The sequence below is a fragment of the Arachis duranensis genome, chromosome 9 (genome assembly GCF_000817695.3).
Source record: "Arachis duranensis cultivar V14167 chromosome 9, aradu.V14167.gnm2.J7QH, whole genome shotgun sequence".
In the NCBI taxonomy this organism is placed as follows: Eukaryota; Viridiplantae; Streptophyta; class Magnoliopsida; order Fabales; family Fabaceae; genus Arachis; species Arachis duranensis.
Window position 1 is genome coordinate 115,522,050 of NC_029780.3, and position 11,503 is coordinate 115,533,552.

Here is an 11,503-nt window from a genome sequence, read left to right on the forward strand (position 1 = left end):
TTAACATTTATTACATGAAATAATCTTTCTCTTTGAGAAGTATAGAGAGTAACTGATCATTGAAGTTTGAATTAATGTAACCATCAAAGTTTTGCTATTATTTATCATATATAGGAAAAACTCAAATATATATTTACTACTTAGGTGTAATAATTTATGACAACTAATATAATTTCAACGCAAGAATGTAATTTTGCAACTACAGGAGGATTTCTGCACGTTGTTACAACGAAAAATAATTCAATTAAACTGTCATTTCATCAGTGGACGTAGTTAAGAAGACTGCATGTGTTATTTAGTATTTACATATTTTGATGGCTATGTTATTATACTGAAATTTATTCTTATACATGCATGGCACAAGATGGGTACGACTTCTTTAAGTTGTGCAAGTATAACAATTTTATTGATCGATAAATAATCAAAGTTCAAGATTCCTTACAGCAGAAATATACATGCATGTATGATACAACGAAGTTTATTCATGTATCTCCAGCCAATTAATCTACATCAGATTATAAATGATTTTATTTCATCATACCATAGATAAACATAAAACTTTAGTGAATCCATCATATAAGGCCAGAAGTAAATTCGAGTTGTTAATAATTTGATAAATTAAATTTTATGAGTTTTATTTGTGAACCAAATTAGATGTAAAATTATACTGGATATTTTATTTATTTTAATTATTTATAATAATATATCATTTTAAATAAACATATATAACATAATTTTATACGCATATAAATTTTAAATATAAATATAATTATGATAAAAAAATTATAAATAAATTTGATTGTTATTGAATCACATAATGATCCAATTCAATTTTTGTGAATCAAACTTTAACTGACTCATCTCAACTCAAACTCACAGCAAGCCCTAAATATGAATCTTAATACAACCTTTTTAGTGAATTTTATAAGGATTTGAATGACAAAAAATTGAAGTTCCTAGCTGTCATTGAAAAGGATAGAAAAGAAAAGTGTTTTGAGAGCAAATTAAAGGCACCAACGGCATGGTAGAGACAAGTCACAATAGAGTGGGCAACGTGTTTTATTCCCTACCAATACACAGAGCAGGAGAGCAACACGTGCTTTAATTTCAGTCTTTCAATTGCAAAATAATTCACTTCATTACATCATGGATGATGCACAAATGAAAGAGTAACCCAAACATTAATCAACTTTGGACTATGGACCAATACAGAAAGGCAATGGCGCAATGCAATCCTCTATCTTGGAAAATCAGATAAATGCACACCTATATTATTAGCTGATGTTATGAGATGTAGTTAAATAGTACATTTTATTAACATTTTTTTGTGCATATCTAGCATAACTCATATTAATATTATTATTCTACCAAAAAAATTATTTATTAAAAGTATGAACTATAATAGTTTTTCAATTTTTAATATTTTATTGGAAAAAGGTTTAGGGTGTCTTTTATAATGATCCAATGACATTTCTCTAAAATTAACTTGATTAAGATATATATCAAAGAAATTTAAATCTTCTAAAATAAAAAAATTAATAAAATAATAAAATGAGAGATTAATCACTATTGAATATATAATTTTTTATTTTTTATTATATATGAGTTTTAGTATCTTAATTTAGAGAGTGATTAACTACTTATTTTATTATTTTACTAATTTTTTCATTTTAAAAAATTTTGATAGATATTAAAGCAGGTTGAATTAATTTAACCGAACTTAGTCTAAATTCATGACTAATCCTTTGTTCACACTAATTCCATAGTAATGAATAGATGAGGTTAATATAAACGGATCTATAATTGAAAAATGTGTTATCTTCTATACAAATATTTCATCAGTCACAGATTCTCAGAAGTGGAGATTGAGTATTTCCCTTCATATCTAACAACTCATGAACTGAATTGAATGCTTCAATACTACTACTGATATTGAATGTTGACTTGAACATTATTCAAAACGAATGGAATAAGGAACATGAATATATTACAACATATAACAAATTGACTGCTAATGCATTGTACAAAAAAGGTTGCATGCATTCTAATCATAGTAGAACTAGGATCCAATTGCATGCTCAAGATTCAAGAAGGCTCTGAGTGCGAGGATTCTTGCCCCAAGCTCTATCCTTCCACAAAATCTCCACTTCATCAAACGTCAACCCTTTGGTTTCAGGAACAAAAACAAGCACAAACAGAAACGCAAGCACAGCTATGCCTGCAATGATCAAGAAAGTAGGACCAGTTCCTGCACCTTGAGCAACTGATAGAAATGACTCTGCTACAATCAAATTGGAAACCCAATTGACAGTTGCTGACATGCCGCCGCAAATTCCTCGGTATTGTTCGGGATATATCTCTGAGTTTACTGTCCAAGGCACAGTCCCCATCCCCGGTGAGAAGAATGCAATATACAGGGCCAATCCTAGAACCGCAAGCCATCCATACAAAGCATTTTCAGATGATTGCTTGAAAAATGAAATAGACAGGATGATCAGCGATACTATTACTCCTGCTAAGCTATAGAGGGACAGTTTTCTTCGCCCTGCGTGGTCGATAAGGTAAATGCCAAGAATGGTGCCGCAAGCATTCAAGCCGGCAACTATGAGGGATAGAAGAAGAGCTAACTCATTAGAGCGGAAGCCAGCCATTTGCACAATCGTTGGGCTGTAGTACATTACTGTGTTAATGCCTGTAAACTGCTGAAAAGCCTGCACAATCAACCATCCTATGCTTGGTTAAGAATAACTAGTTTATTTGAGAAGCACTCACATACATATTTAAATAGTACATAGAATAAAGAAGAGGGATCTGTTCATTTTTCTTTTTATATCTCTGCACACTTGCAATATGTGTGAGAACAAGCACCCTAAGCATTTTGTTCTCAAATAATACACCTTGTTTGCTTAATTAGACTTCTATTCACTGCAAATATGAAGTGTTTAAGTTTTATTAAAACCATTACTCCTAAAAACTTAAAAGTTGATAGGAGAAGGTATGAATGAATATATCTCTAACATGTCATCAGAATTGTCATGGTTTCATATCTACAAGCCTAACTCAAGCATATTTCACAGTGATCATAGTTTCCTATAAGCTCAACATTAGCCTTGTATTTGAAGAAAAATGAATAGGTTTATTAATTTGCTCAGCTCTTATTACCTGAAGTCCACCTCCGGCAAGGAACGCTAATCGGATCTCTTTAGACTTAAAAACATCCCAAAATCTGATATCCTTCCTTTTGTGAAGGTCCTCCTCCTCCGATTGAACAGAAAGCGAAGCAATTTCGTCCTCCAACCGAGCAACATCGTAGATATTTGCAAGCACATCAATGGCTTCCTTTTCCCTGTTCTGCACACACACATGAGAACCAACTCAAAAAGCTTAAAAACGTTAAACAAGAGCTTATTATGAAGTCAAAATGTAAGAAAATTATTCCGAGACCTTGATAAATAGCCATCTTGGGGATTCAGGCAGGAAGAGCATGAGGCAAAACTGAATCACAGCTGGCACACCTGAAACTCCGAGCATCCAGCGCCACGTGCCAGGAACCTTTTCTATATTTTGATCAGTGAAAACAATACAGCAAAGAAAGAAATGAAAGGATAAAGAATGAAATTAAAGTAGCTACCTGTGTGAAAGCAAGGTTTATGAGGTAAGAAAGGAACTGTCCACCAGTTATCATAAGCACATTTGTGCTTACAAGACTTCCTCTTATTTCCGAAGGCGACAATTCTGCGATGTAAACGGGAGCGGTTACAGAGGCGACGCCGACGCCGAGACCGACGAGAAGGCGTCCGATTATGAGAATGTAAGGATCTGGTGCGAAGGCCATGACAACTGCTCCAACTGTAAAGATAATATCTGCTGTCAGAGTTGCTCTCTTTCGTCCGTACGCATCGTTGATCCAACCGCCTGCTGCTGCGCCAAGAATCGCACCTGCAACTGCCATGCTGACGATTGTTTCTTGTAGGAAGTTACTTTGTTTGACCTGTTCAAAATCGTCTTTGATGTACAGAAGGGCGCCGGAAATGACGCCGGTGTCGTAGCCGAAGAGGAGGCCGCCAATGCTGGCGACGGCGGTGAGGCCGAGAATGTATGGATTCTTGAAGGCGGAGACCTTCCTTTCAGGGTACATATCTAGATAACCGGAGCTTCCCGGTCCGGGAGTGGAGATGGATATGGTCATGGTGTTTGGTTAGAAAGGAAAACAGAAATGAATGTTTAGCGCATACCAGAGGTGACAGTAGTTTATGTGTACGATGGGAACAACTAAAATGCTGACTCAGCGCCATCCTTCCTTCCTTTCGTTCTAATCTCAATTATATTATCATAACCGTCAACTTGATGATTTTGTCACTATAACTAATCGTTCAACATTTCACGGCTTACAATAAAAAAGCGGTGGGACTGGGACTATGAGTCTATGACTCGAACCTTCAAACTGGATAAGAGTGAAAGAATTTCTCCTTCTAAGAATAAGAATGATCGAAACACTACATTTCAGTCTCTTTAAGTTTTCTTTATTTTCTTGTAACAATTAACCAACTGGTCAAACTCAAGAAAATTAATTGAATTGAATGTCCTCGTTTCGAATCAAAATTATTCTATTATAATTATATTAGGTGTATATTAAAATTAATTATTAATATAAAATATATATTAAAATATAATTGAAAGTGAATTCTGTTATAGTTTGGGATAAGATGGTTAAAAATGATTAAACTTTGTCTGGTAATAGTGTGTAGACTGCAGACACTTGGCAATAGGGAAGTGGGATGTCCAAAAAAAAAAAAACACGAAAGAAAAATGAATGTATCTGATTTTTTTTTATCATAATGTATCTGATTTTTGAATGGAAGAAAATAAATGAGATATTTTTTTTTTGAAAGGCTAAGTCCATTAACTCTACCCGGATCCCACAACTCCACCCACCCATTCCCAAATCCTCATCTCTTCTCCTAGTTCCTGGTTCATCATGCAAGAGAGAGTTCTCTATGGTCATTATCGCAGAACACTTCCCGACGCAATCTCCCATGTTTTTTGAATCTGGAACGAATGAGGATGCTGCTGCGCCCTCCCATCGGATTTCTCCACTGCCTGCGTCCTCAAAGAAGCCTGCCGCAAAGAGTTGTTAGGAATGGGCTCTCCACGCAACTTTTTCTACAACCTTACCTTAAAAAAATGGAATTTTAACCATTTTGAAAATTAACTAGTTGTATGTTTTCAATCTGGAAAATGATGACTCTGACATCGAATTACGACATCAAAGTGGCACAAGCAGAAGCTACCAGGGACGAAGAAGAGTGACGCAGCTGTCTTCCGATTGGAGTATGATTGAAAGGAAGAGATTGTGCTTAGTGGTGACAGAGTCGATCCCCATTTAGCGGCACAAGAAGAAGCTACCAGGAGGCCACGCCGTCCACGGCTCCACCACCTCCATTTTTACTCTCAATTTCAACTTCTCTCACGAATAGGGCTGTCGGCTTATACAGGAACAATCCACCAGAAACTTTGATAGCCTTCGTGGTCGGACACTATTACTCCATCGTTTTTACCCAAAATTCGTGTGCATTGCACTTTCAATGTTGGTGGATATTCATAAAGATTTTATCATTATCTTTATATAAAGATGTATTTTTTTCTTTTTTATTAAATGATGAATTATAAGGTTTAATTTGATGATTATAAAAGTGTTATTTTTTTCAAAACTTAGCAAAACAAATAAAACATATTTTTAATAAAATACTCTTTATAAAAAGATGTTTTTAACATCTTCTATCCCAATATTTACTGATTTGTTCCGTTTGTTAATTAATTTGATTAAGTGATGGAGAACATTTACCACACTTTCATTATGGAATTTACTGTGATTACTAGAGTTAACTGCTTTTGGTTTTCTATCTTACACATTTCAGGTGTCTTTCTTGGATTAGCTATTCTGTCTTGCGCACCTTAGCCACAGCTTCCATACATTTGTTATTGACGTCACCAATGTAAAATATATACTACAAATAAGTTAAGAGAAAAGGATAAATACGTCTTTGACCTTTTAAGATTTGAAAATATATTTAAATCATTGACGTTTTTAAAATTTGAACATATCGATCCTTTATGGGTCTGAAAAATCAAATGTAACTCTCGTTGTACTGACTTAGTTGATACGAATGTTCACGTAAAAGAGTTTTTGAAATTGGACAAATTAAACTCAGAGATTGATATGTTCAAAATTTAAAAAAATCAAAAACTTAAATGTATTTTTAAATCTTGAGAGACTTAAACGTCCGTAAACCAAAAAATCAGGAATCGATTTGACATTTTTTCATAAATTAAATTATATATGTATTTATATATAATAATTAATTTAGTTTGTAAATAATATTCTTGATAAAATAAGGTAACAAAGATATGTTTAGTGGTTTTGAATGGGTTTACTCATTCTCATAATAGCGTGATCTGTTTGTTTTCAATAAAATATTTTATATCAAGTTATTGTTATATGAAACTGAAAATGCCATAAACATGTTTATTGTTTATAATTTTTCATGTGTAATTTGAATGTTACAACATGTTTACTACTAGAAAGTGAGTTTTGTCATTTCCAGATTAATAATATTCTTAAACTGGATATATTACTCTTAATACAAATCACATGATGATAAAATTATGTCAAATTGGAGTGACATTATCCTTTATCCTTTTCCTCTTTTACTACACTCTGTCTATCATAATAGATTTAGTGGATTCACAAAATGAGTAGTTATTAATCCCCGAGTTAAATTGTGTTTTGCATGCAATTTTGACTGGAAATTCAGTAATCATACATAATCAGGTGTGCAAGTAATGGAAATCTATATATAGCACCTAGCTAGCTATCTCTAGCAAAATCTATGCAAGCCTGGTACACTATTGCAAGGGAAGTAAAGTACGTTATATTTTCATCCTCCTATATACTCAAACAAGAAAATTTTACTCGGACACTTCATTATTTTCGACATGCGAATATACAATACAATACACCATATACCAATAGAACCCAATGATATATATATATAAAAAAAAAAGGCATATATATATGTAAATGTAAATACAGTAATAGTGAAGATATATAATAAGATACATGATGAAATTAAGTACTAAGCACTACTAAGAAGGTTTCTTGTATCTTGATTCTTGCCCCAAGCTCTCTCCTTCCATATGACTTCCACTTCGTCAAAAGTCAACCCTTTAGTCTCGGGAACACACGTAACCACAAACACAAAGGCAAGCACGCATATACCTGCAAGGATCAAGAAGGTGGAACCAGTTCCCAAGACTTCAGCGATGGAGAGAAAGCTCTGAGAAACTATCAAGTTTGAAACCCAGCAGACGGTGGCGGACATTCCCCCACAAATGCCTCTGTATTCTTCCGGGTATATCTCTGAGTTCACGGTCCACGGGACGGGCCCCATCCCGGGCGAAAAGAACGCGATGTAGAGGGTTAAGCCCAACACTGCGATCCATCCGTACAACTGGTTGTCGGATGATTGGTTCGTGAAGGCGAAGGCCAGGATGATGAGGGAGGTGAAGACTCCTCCTAAGCTGGACAGTGCCAGTATCTTCCTTCCGGCGTGGTCAATCAGATATATGCCCAGAATGGTGCCTGCCGCATTCATTCCCGCAACAAGCAGTGAGATCGTTAGAGCCAACTCATTCGACTCGAATCCTGCCATTTGCACAATCGTTGGGCTGTAGTACATCACTGTGTTGATACCCGTAAATTGCTGGAAAGCCTGCACCCCAATTCAGAATTCCATAAATGTTATATGTATTTCTTTTGTATACCAAAATCAGTCGTCAATATAGATAAGTTAAATATGACGTATATTTATTTATTTATTTAATATTTTTTAATTATGAACTTTGCATGTTGAAAATGTATTTACCTGGAGTCCAGCTCCGACAAGGAAGGCGAGTTTGATTTCCTTTGATTTGAAGACATCAGTGAATCTGATATCCTTCCTCCTCTGGCGCTCTTGCTCTGACTGAGCAGTAAGGAAGTCAACTTCATCTTCTAGGCGAGCAAAGTCGTAGATCTTGGAAAGAACATCAACAGCTTCGTTTTTCCTATTCTGGAAGCAAGATCAAGGGAGTATTGAGTTAGTTGAATGAATGAATGAATGAATGAATGAAGATATAGATAGATACCTTGGTGAAGAGCCATCTAGGGGATTCAGGTAGAAAGAGCATGAGGGTGAACTGAACAATTGCAGGGACAGCAGAAACGCCAAGCATCCAGCGCCACGTGCCGGGAACCCTGGTAAAAGCAAGGTTGACGATGTAGGAAAGAAACTGGCCACCGGTAATCATGAGGACGTTGGTGCTGACCAAAGAGCCCCTGATTTCGGAGGGGGATGCCTCCGCGATGTAGACGGGGGCCGTCACAGAGGCCACGCCCACTCCCAAGCCAACAAGAAACCGCCCCAATATCAGAACGTAGTGATTGGGGGCGGCTGCCATCCCGATGGCACCCGACCCGAATATGACGTCAGCAATGAGCGTCGCCTTCTTCCTCCCGTATGCGTCGTTGATCCAACCTCCCGCCGCCGCTCCAAGAATGGCTCCGGCAATGGCCATGCTCACTATTGTCTCCTGCAGAAAATTGCTATTCCTAACTTCCTCAAAATACAATGGGACTAGAGAAAAGATAGAGAATCAAGACGCAAGTTAGAACTGAAATTCGTACCTGTATCGTAGCCAAAGAGCATGCCACCAATGCCAGCAACGGCGGTGAGTCCGAGAATATAAGGATTCTTGAAAAATGACATCTTCCTATCAGGATACAAATCCAGGTACCCTGAGCTTCCTGGGGTTGATTGCATAGTCATCTTAGAAAATGCAACCTAACCACCAATCCAAATCTAATATATGAAATCACTTAATGAATTTAGGCAATCGACAATATGATGATTCTGATGGGATTAAGGATCATTTGCTTAAACCATGCATGGAGCCATGGATTATAAATAGTACAATATATAATAGAGACAACTAAATTGATTTGCTGGGATGATAACCTAATTACCAGAATTGGGAAATTTTAAATTTCAAAAAGGCTAGCTTAGGAGCGAGGCCAGATCGGATTTTGTTACTTCCTTGTTGTATTTTGGTTTGGCTAAGAAAGGGAGATGCAAATTGGGTACAATAATTTGGACAGTATATCATAACCATTAATTTAAAGAGAGGTTGTATATATGTATGTATGTTGCATGCAATTTTATTTTCTTTTCCCTTTTTTTTTTCATTTTGTTTTTTCAGTTGCAATTTCTTATTTTCCCTCCTAATTTCCAGCCATCCGTCCTAATAATTGCATAGTTCACGTATAATTATAATTATATACCTTAAAATGAGCTCACTAATTGTCTTTGTTAAAGACATTTGAATTACTTTAGGAAGAATAAGATTCATAAACACCCAATATGGTGTTCGCCAGCCATATGTTAATTAACTAAAATAATAATAGTTCACAAGAATTGAAAAATTAATTATGTTCAACAAAGTGTTGAACTGTATTTTGTGTATTAAAAAAATAAATATAGTACTGTTATCAGATAAGAAAAGTGAAAAAAGATTATTTATATTCAGTCCTATTTTATGATACTTATTTGTTTTATAATATTTATCATTTTTTATATTTTAGATAAATTTATAATGTAATTCAAATAATATAATCTTTTCATTTTCATTTAGAAGTCTTCGGTTCTGATTTCAGAAAGAAAAAATATCACATTATAAATACAGGAACCTATTGTATGGATTCATTCATTGTGAATGAAAGAAATTAGAATGAATTTAGATTCTTTCAAACGGGAACCGCAAACTCGGAGATTTGACTGTACTTTATGGAACACCTTGTCCGCATCCAGAGGAGGCAATGATAAGGAATACTACATAATTATTTGGGTTTTGCTCCTTAGCTTTCACTTCAAGTTCATCATAAATTATATTTTTCTATACACATTTTATTTTAAATTTTTTTGCCATTATTGTAAAGTTAAATGAGTAATTTACAATATGATCGTTAATTTAAAAATCATTGTTCTCTGAATTTTTTAAATAAAAAAAATATTTAACACCAAAAAAAATATATCCAGGTGTACACATCAAATATTAATTAGACTAAATTAGTATACGTGGAAATTTTAAGGAATAAAAGAGAAAAATAATAATAATCAATAATTACTTTTTGTACATTTAATGTGTTTATACTATTTGTCAATAATTACTTTTTGTACATATTATAAATTATTAAAAATAATACAGTATATCATTTAAGCATGAAAATGAGAACACACACATCTTATATATGATAGGTGACATCGTATTTTGATTTTTATTTTTGGCTGAGCTGCAATACAACTAGCACTGGCACCAATTCAAGTGTGACACTTCAAGTGAGAGAGAAAAAAAGTCAAAAACTGATGAAACGAAAGCTCATGCATTCTTATTATTTATTTAAATACTTTCTTTTTTAGTATATAATAACTAAAATACAAATGTAAAACAATCTAAATTAAGGTAAGGGAATGAAAAAACAAGGCATGAGGTTCACATTATTTGTGTTTGAAATTTTGAATACTACACCTGTGTTGAGTTGTAGAGAAAGGAGGGAAAGGGGTTGGTTAAGAAAAGCAAGAGGTGAATAATAAAAACGGCTAATGAAAAAACAAGGCAAGAGGTTCACATTATTTGGTCAGAGGTGAACCAAAAATAAAAACGGCAAATAATTAATTTTCTCATAAAAGCCGAAAATGTTTGTTAAGTTATTACAAATACAACAAACAAGAAGTGTCCAAAATCACTAAATTTAACAACTATCGATTCTCTATATAAATTATAAAGTGCTAATCGATACACATTGCTTTCTTGTTTCTTATTTTAAATTGCACAAATAAAACACCTGCAATTAATTGATTAAGCAAGTAATGCAACAATGGTGGCTGCTGATATGGGCATGTCCATGAATGCAGGAATTTCTGACTATTTGAAAAAGTATCCAGAACGTAGAATATCATTTTTTTCAAAGCTCTTATATTGTTGATTTTTTTTTTCTGTTGGTATTGGTAGTTTTCTCTTTGGTTATGATACTGCTATATACATATTCATATGTGTATTAATTAATAACATTTCATACTAGATATCTAAATTGATTTAATTTATAGGTGTGATATCTAGTGCTCTTTTGTATATAAATGAGATTTAAATATATTAAGAAAAGCTATTTACTTTAGGTAACGTATAGAAACAGAATATCTTTAATTTAATTACTATCAATTTTATTATATGTATACTCAAATCAATTACCAAACAATTATATAGAGAGTACTTAGTATTTTTTTAAAATATTATCCTATTCTAAAAAAAATTTAATGTTTGATAATTAATTTTATGTTAGATTATTCTATTACTCCATATAATTTTATTGAATTTGTAATCAAATTTTTATATTTAAAAAAACTTAACT

General features: G+C 33.7%; 2 protein-coding genes across 2 annotated transcripts; both read right to left on the bottom strand.

Moving 5' to 3' along the window:
* Positions 1 to 1,763: 1,763 nt before the first annotated feature.
* LOC107467709 (inositol transporter 1) lies at positions 1,764 to 4,357 on the bottom strand. Its single transcript, XM_016086876.3, has 4 exons — positions 3,632 to 4,357; positions 3,445 to 3,552; positions 3,163 to 3,351; positions 1,764 to 2,711 (listed from the first exon to the last, which is right to left on the bottom strand). Exons 1-4 carry the CDS (start codon positions 4,187 to 4,189, stop codon positions 2,079 to 2,081), a joined length of 1,488 nt encoding a protein of 495 aa, XP_015942362.1. The 5' UTR covers positions 4,190 to 4,357; the 3' UTR covers positions 1,764 to 2,078.
* A 2,666-nt stretch (positions 4,358 to 7,023) lies between these two features.
* LOC107467628 (inositol transporter 1) lies at positions 7,024 to 9,194 on the bottom strand. Its single transcript, XM_016086763.3, has 4 exons — positions 8,714 to 9,194; positions 8,188 to 8,675; positions 7,926 to 8,111; positions 7,024 to 7,772 (listed from the first exon to the last, which is right to left on the bottom strand). Exons 1-4 carry the CDS (start codon positions 8,865 to 8,867, stop codon positions 7,137 to 7,139), a joined length of 1,464 nt encoding a protein of 487 aa, XP_015942249.1. The 5' UTR covers positions 8,868 to 9,194; the 3' UTR covers positions 7,024 to 7,136.
* Between the last annotated feature and the right edge of the window lie 2,309 nt (positions 9,195 to 11,503).

Bases quoted from the DNA above. Each gene is read 5' to 3' on its own strand.
- LOC107467709 (XM_016086876.3), bottom strand. From the start codon at position 4,189: ATGACCATATCCATCTCCACTCCCGGACCGGGAAGCTCCGGTTATCTA. The intron at 3,553-3,631 runs GTAGCTACTTTA...AATATAGAAAAG, and splicing joins TAAACCTTGCTTTCACACAG to GTTCCTGGCACGTGGCGCTG. The intron at 3,352-3,444 runs GTCTCGGAATAA...GTGTGTGTGCAG, and splicing joins CAAGATGGCTATTTATCAAG to AACAGGGAAAAGGAAGCCAT.
- LOC107467628 (XM_016086763.3), bottom strand. From the start codon at position 8,867: ATGACTATGCAATCAACCCCAGGAAGCTCAGGGTACCTGGATTTGTAT. The intron at 8,112-8,187 runs GTATCTATCTAT...TCTTGCTTCCAG, and splicing joins CTAGATGGCTCTTCACCAAG to AATAGGAAAAACGAAGCTGT. The intron at 7,773-7,925 runs GTAAATACATTT...ATTGGGGTGCAG, and splicing joins TTGTCGGAGCTGGACTCCAG to GCTTTCCAGCAATTTACGGG.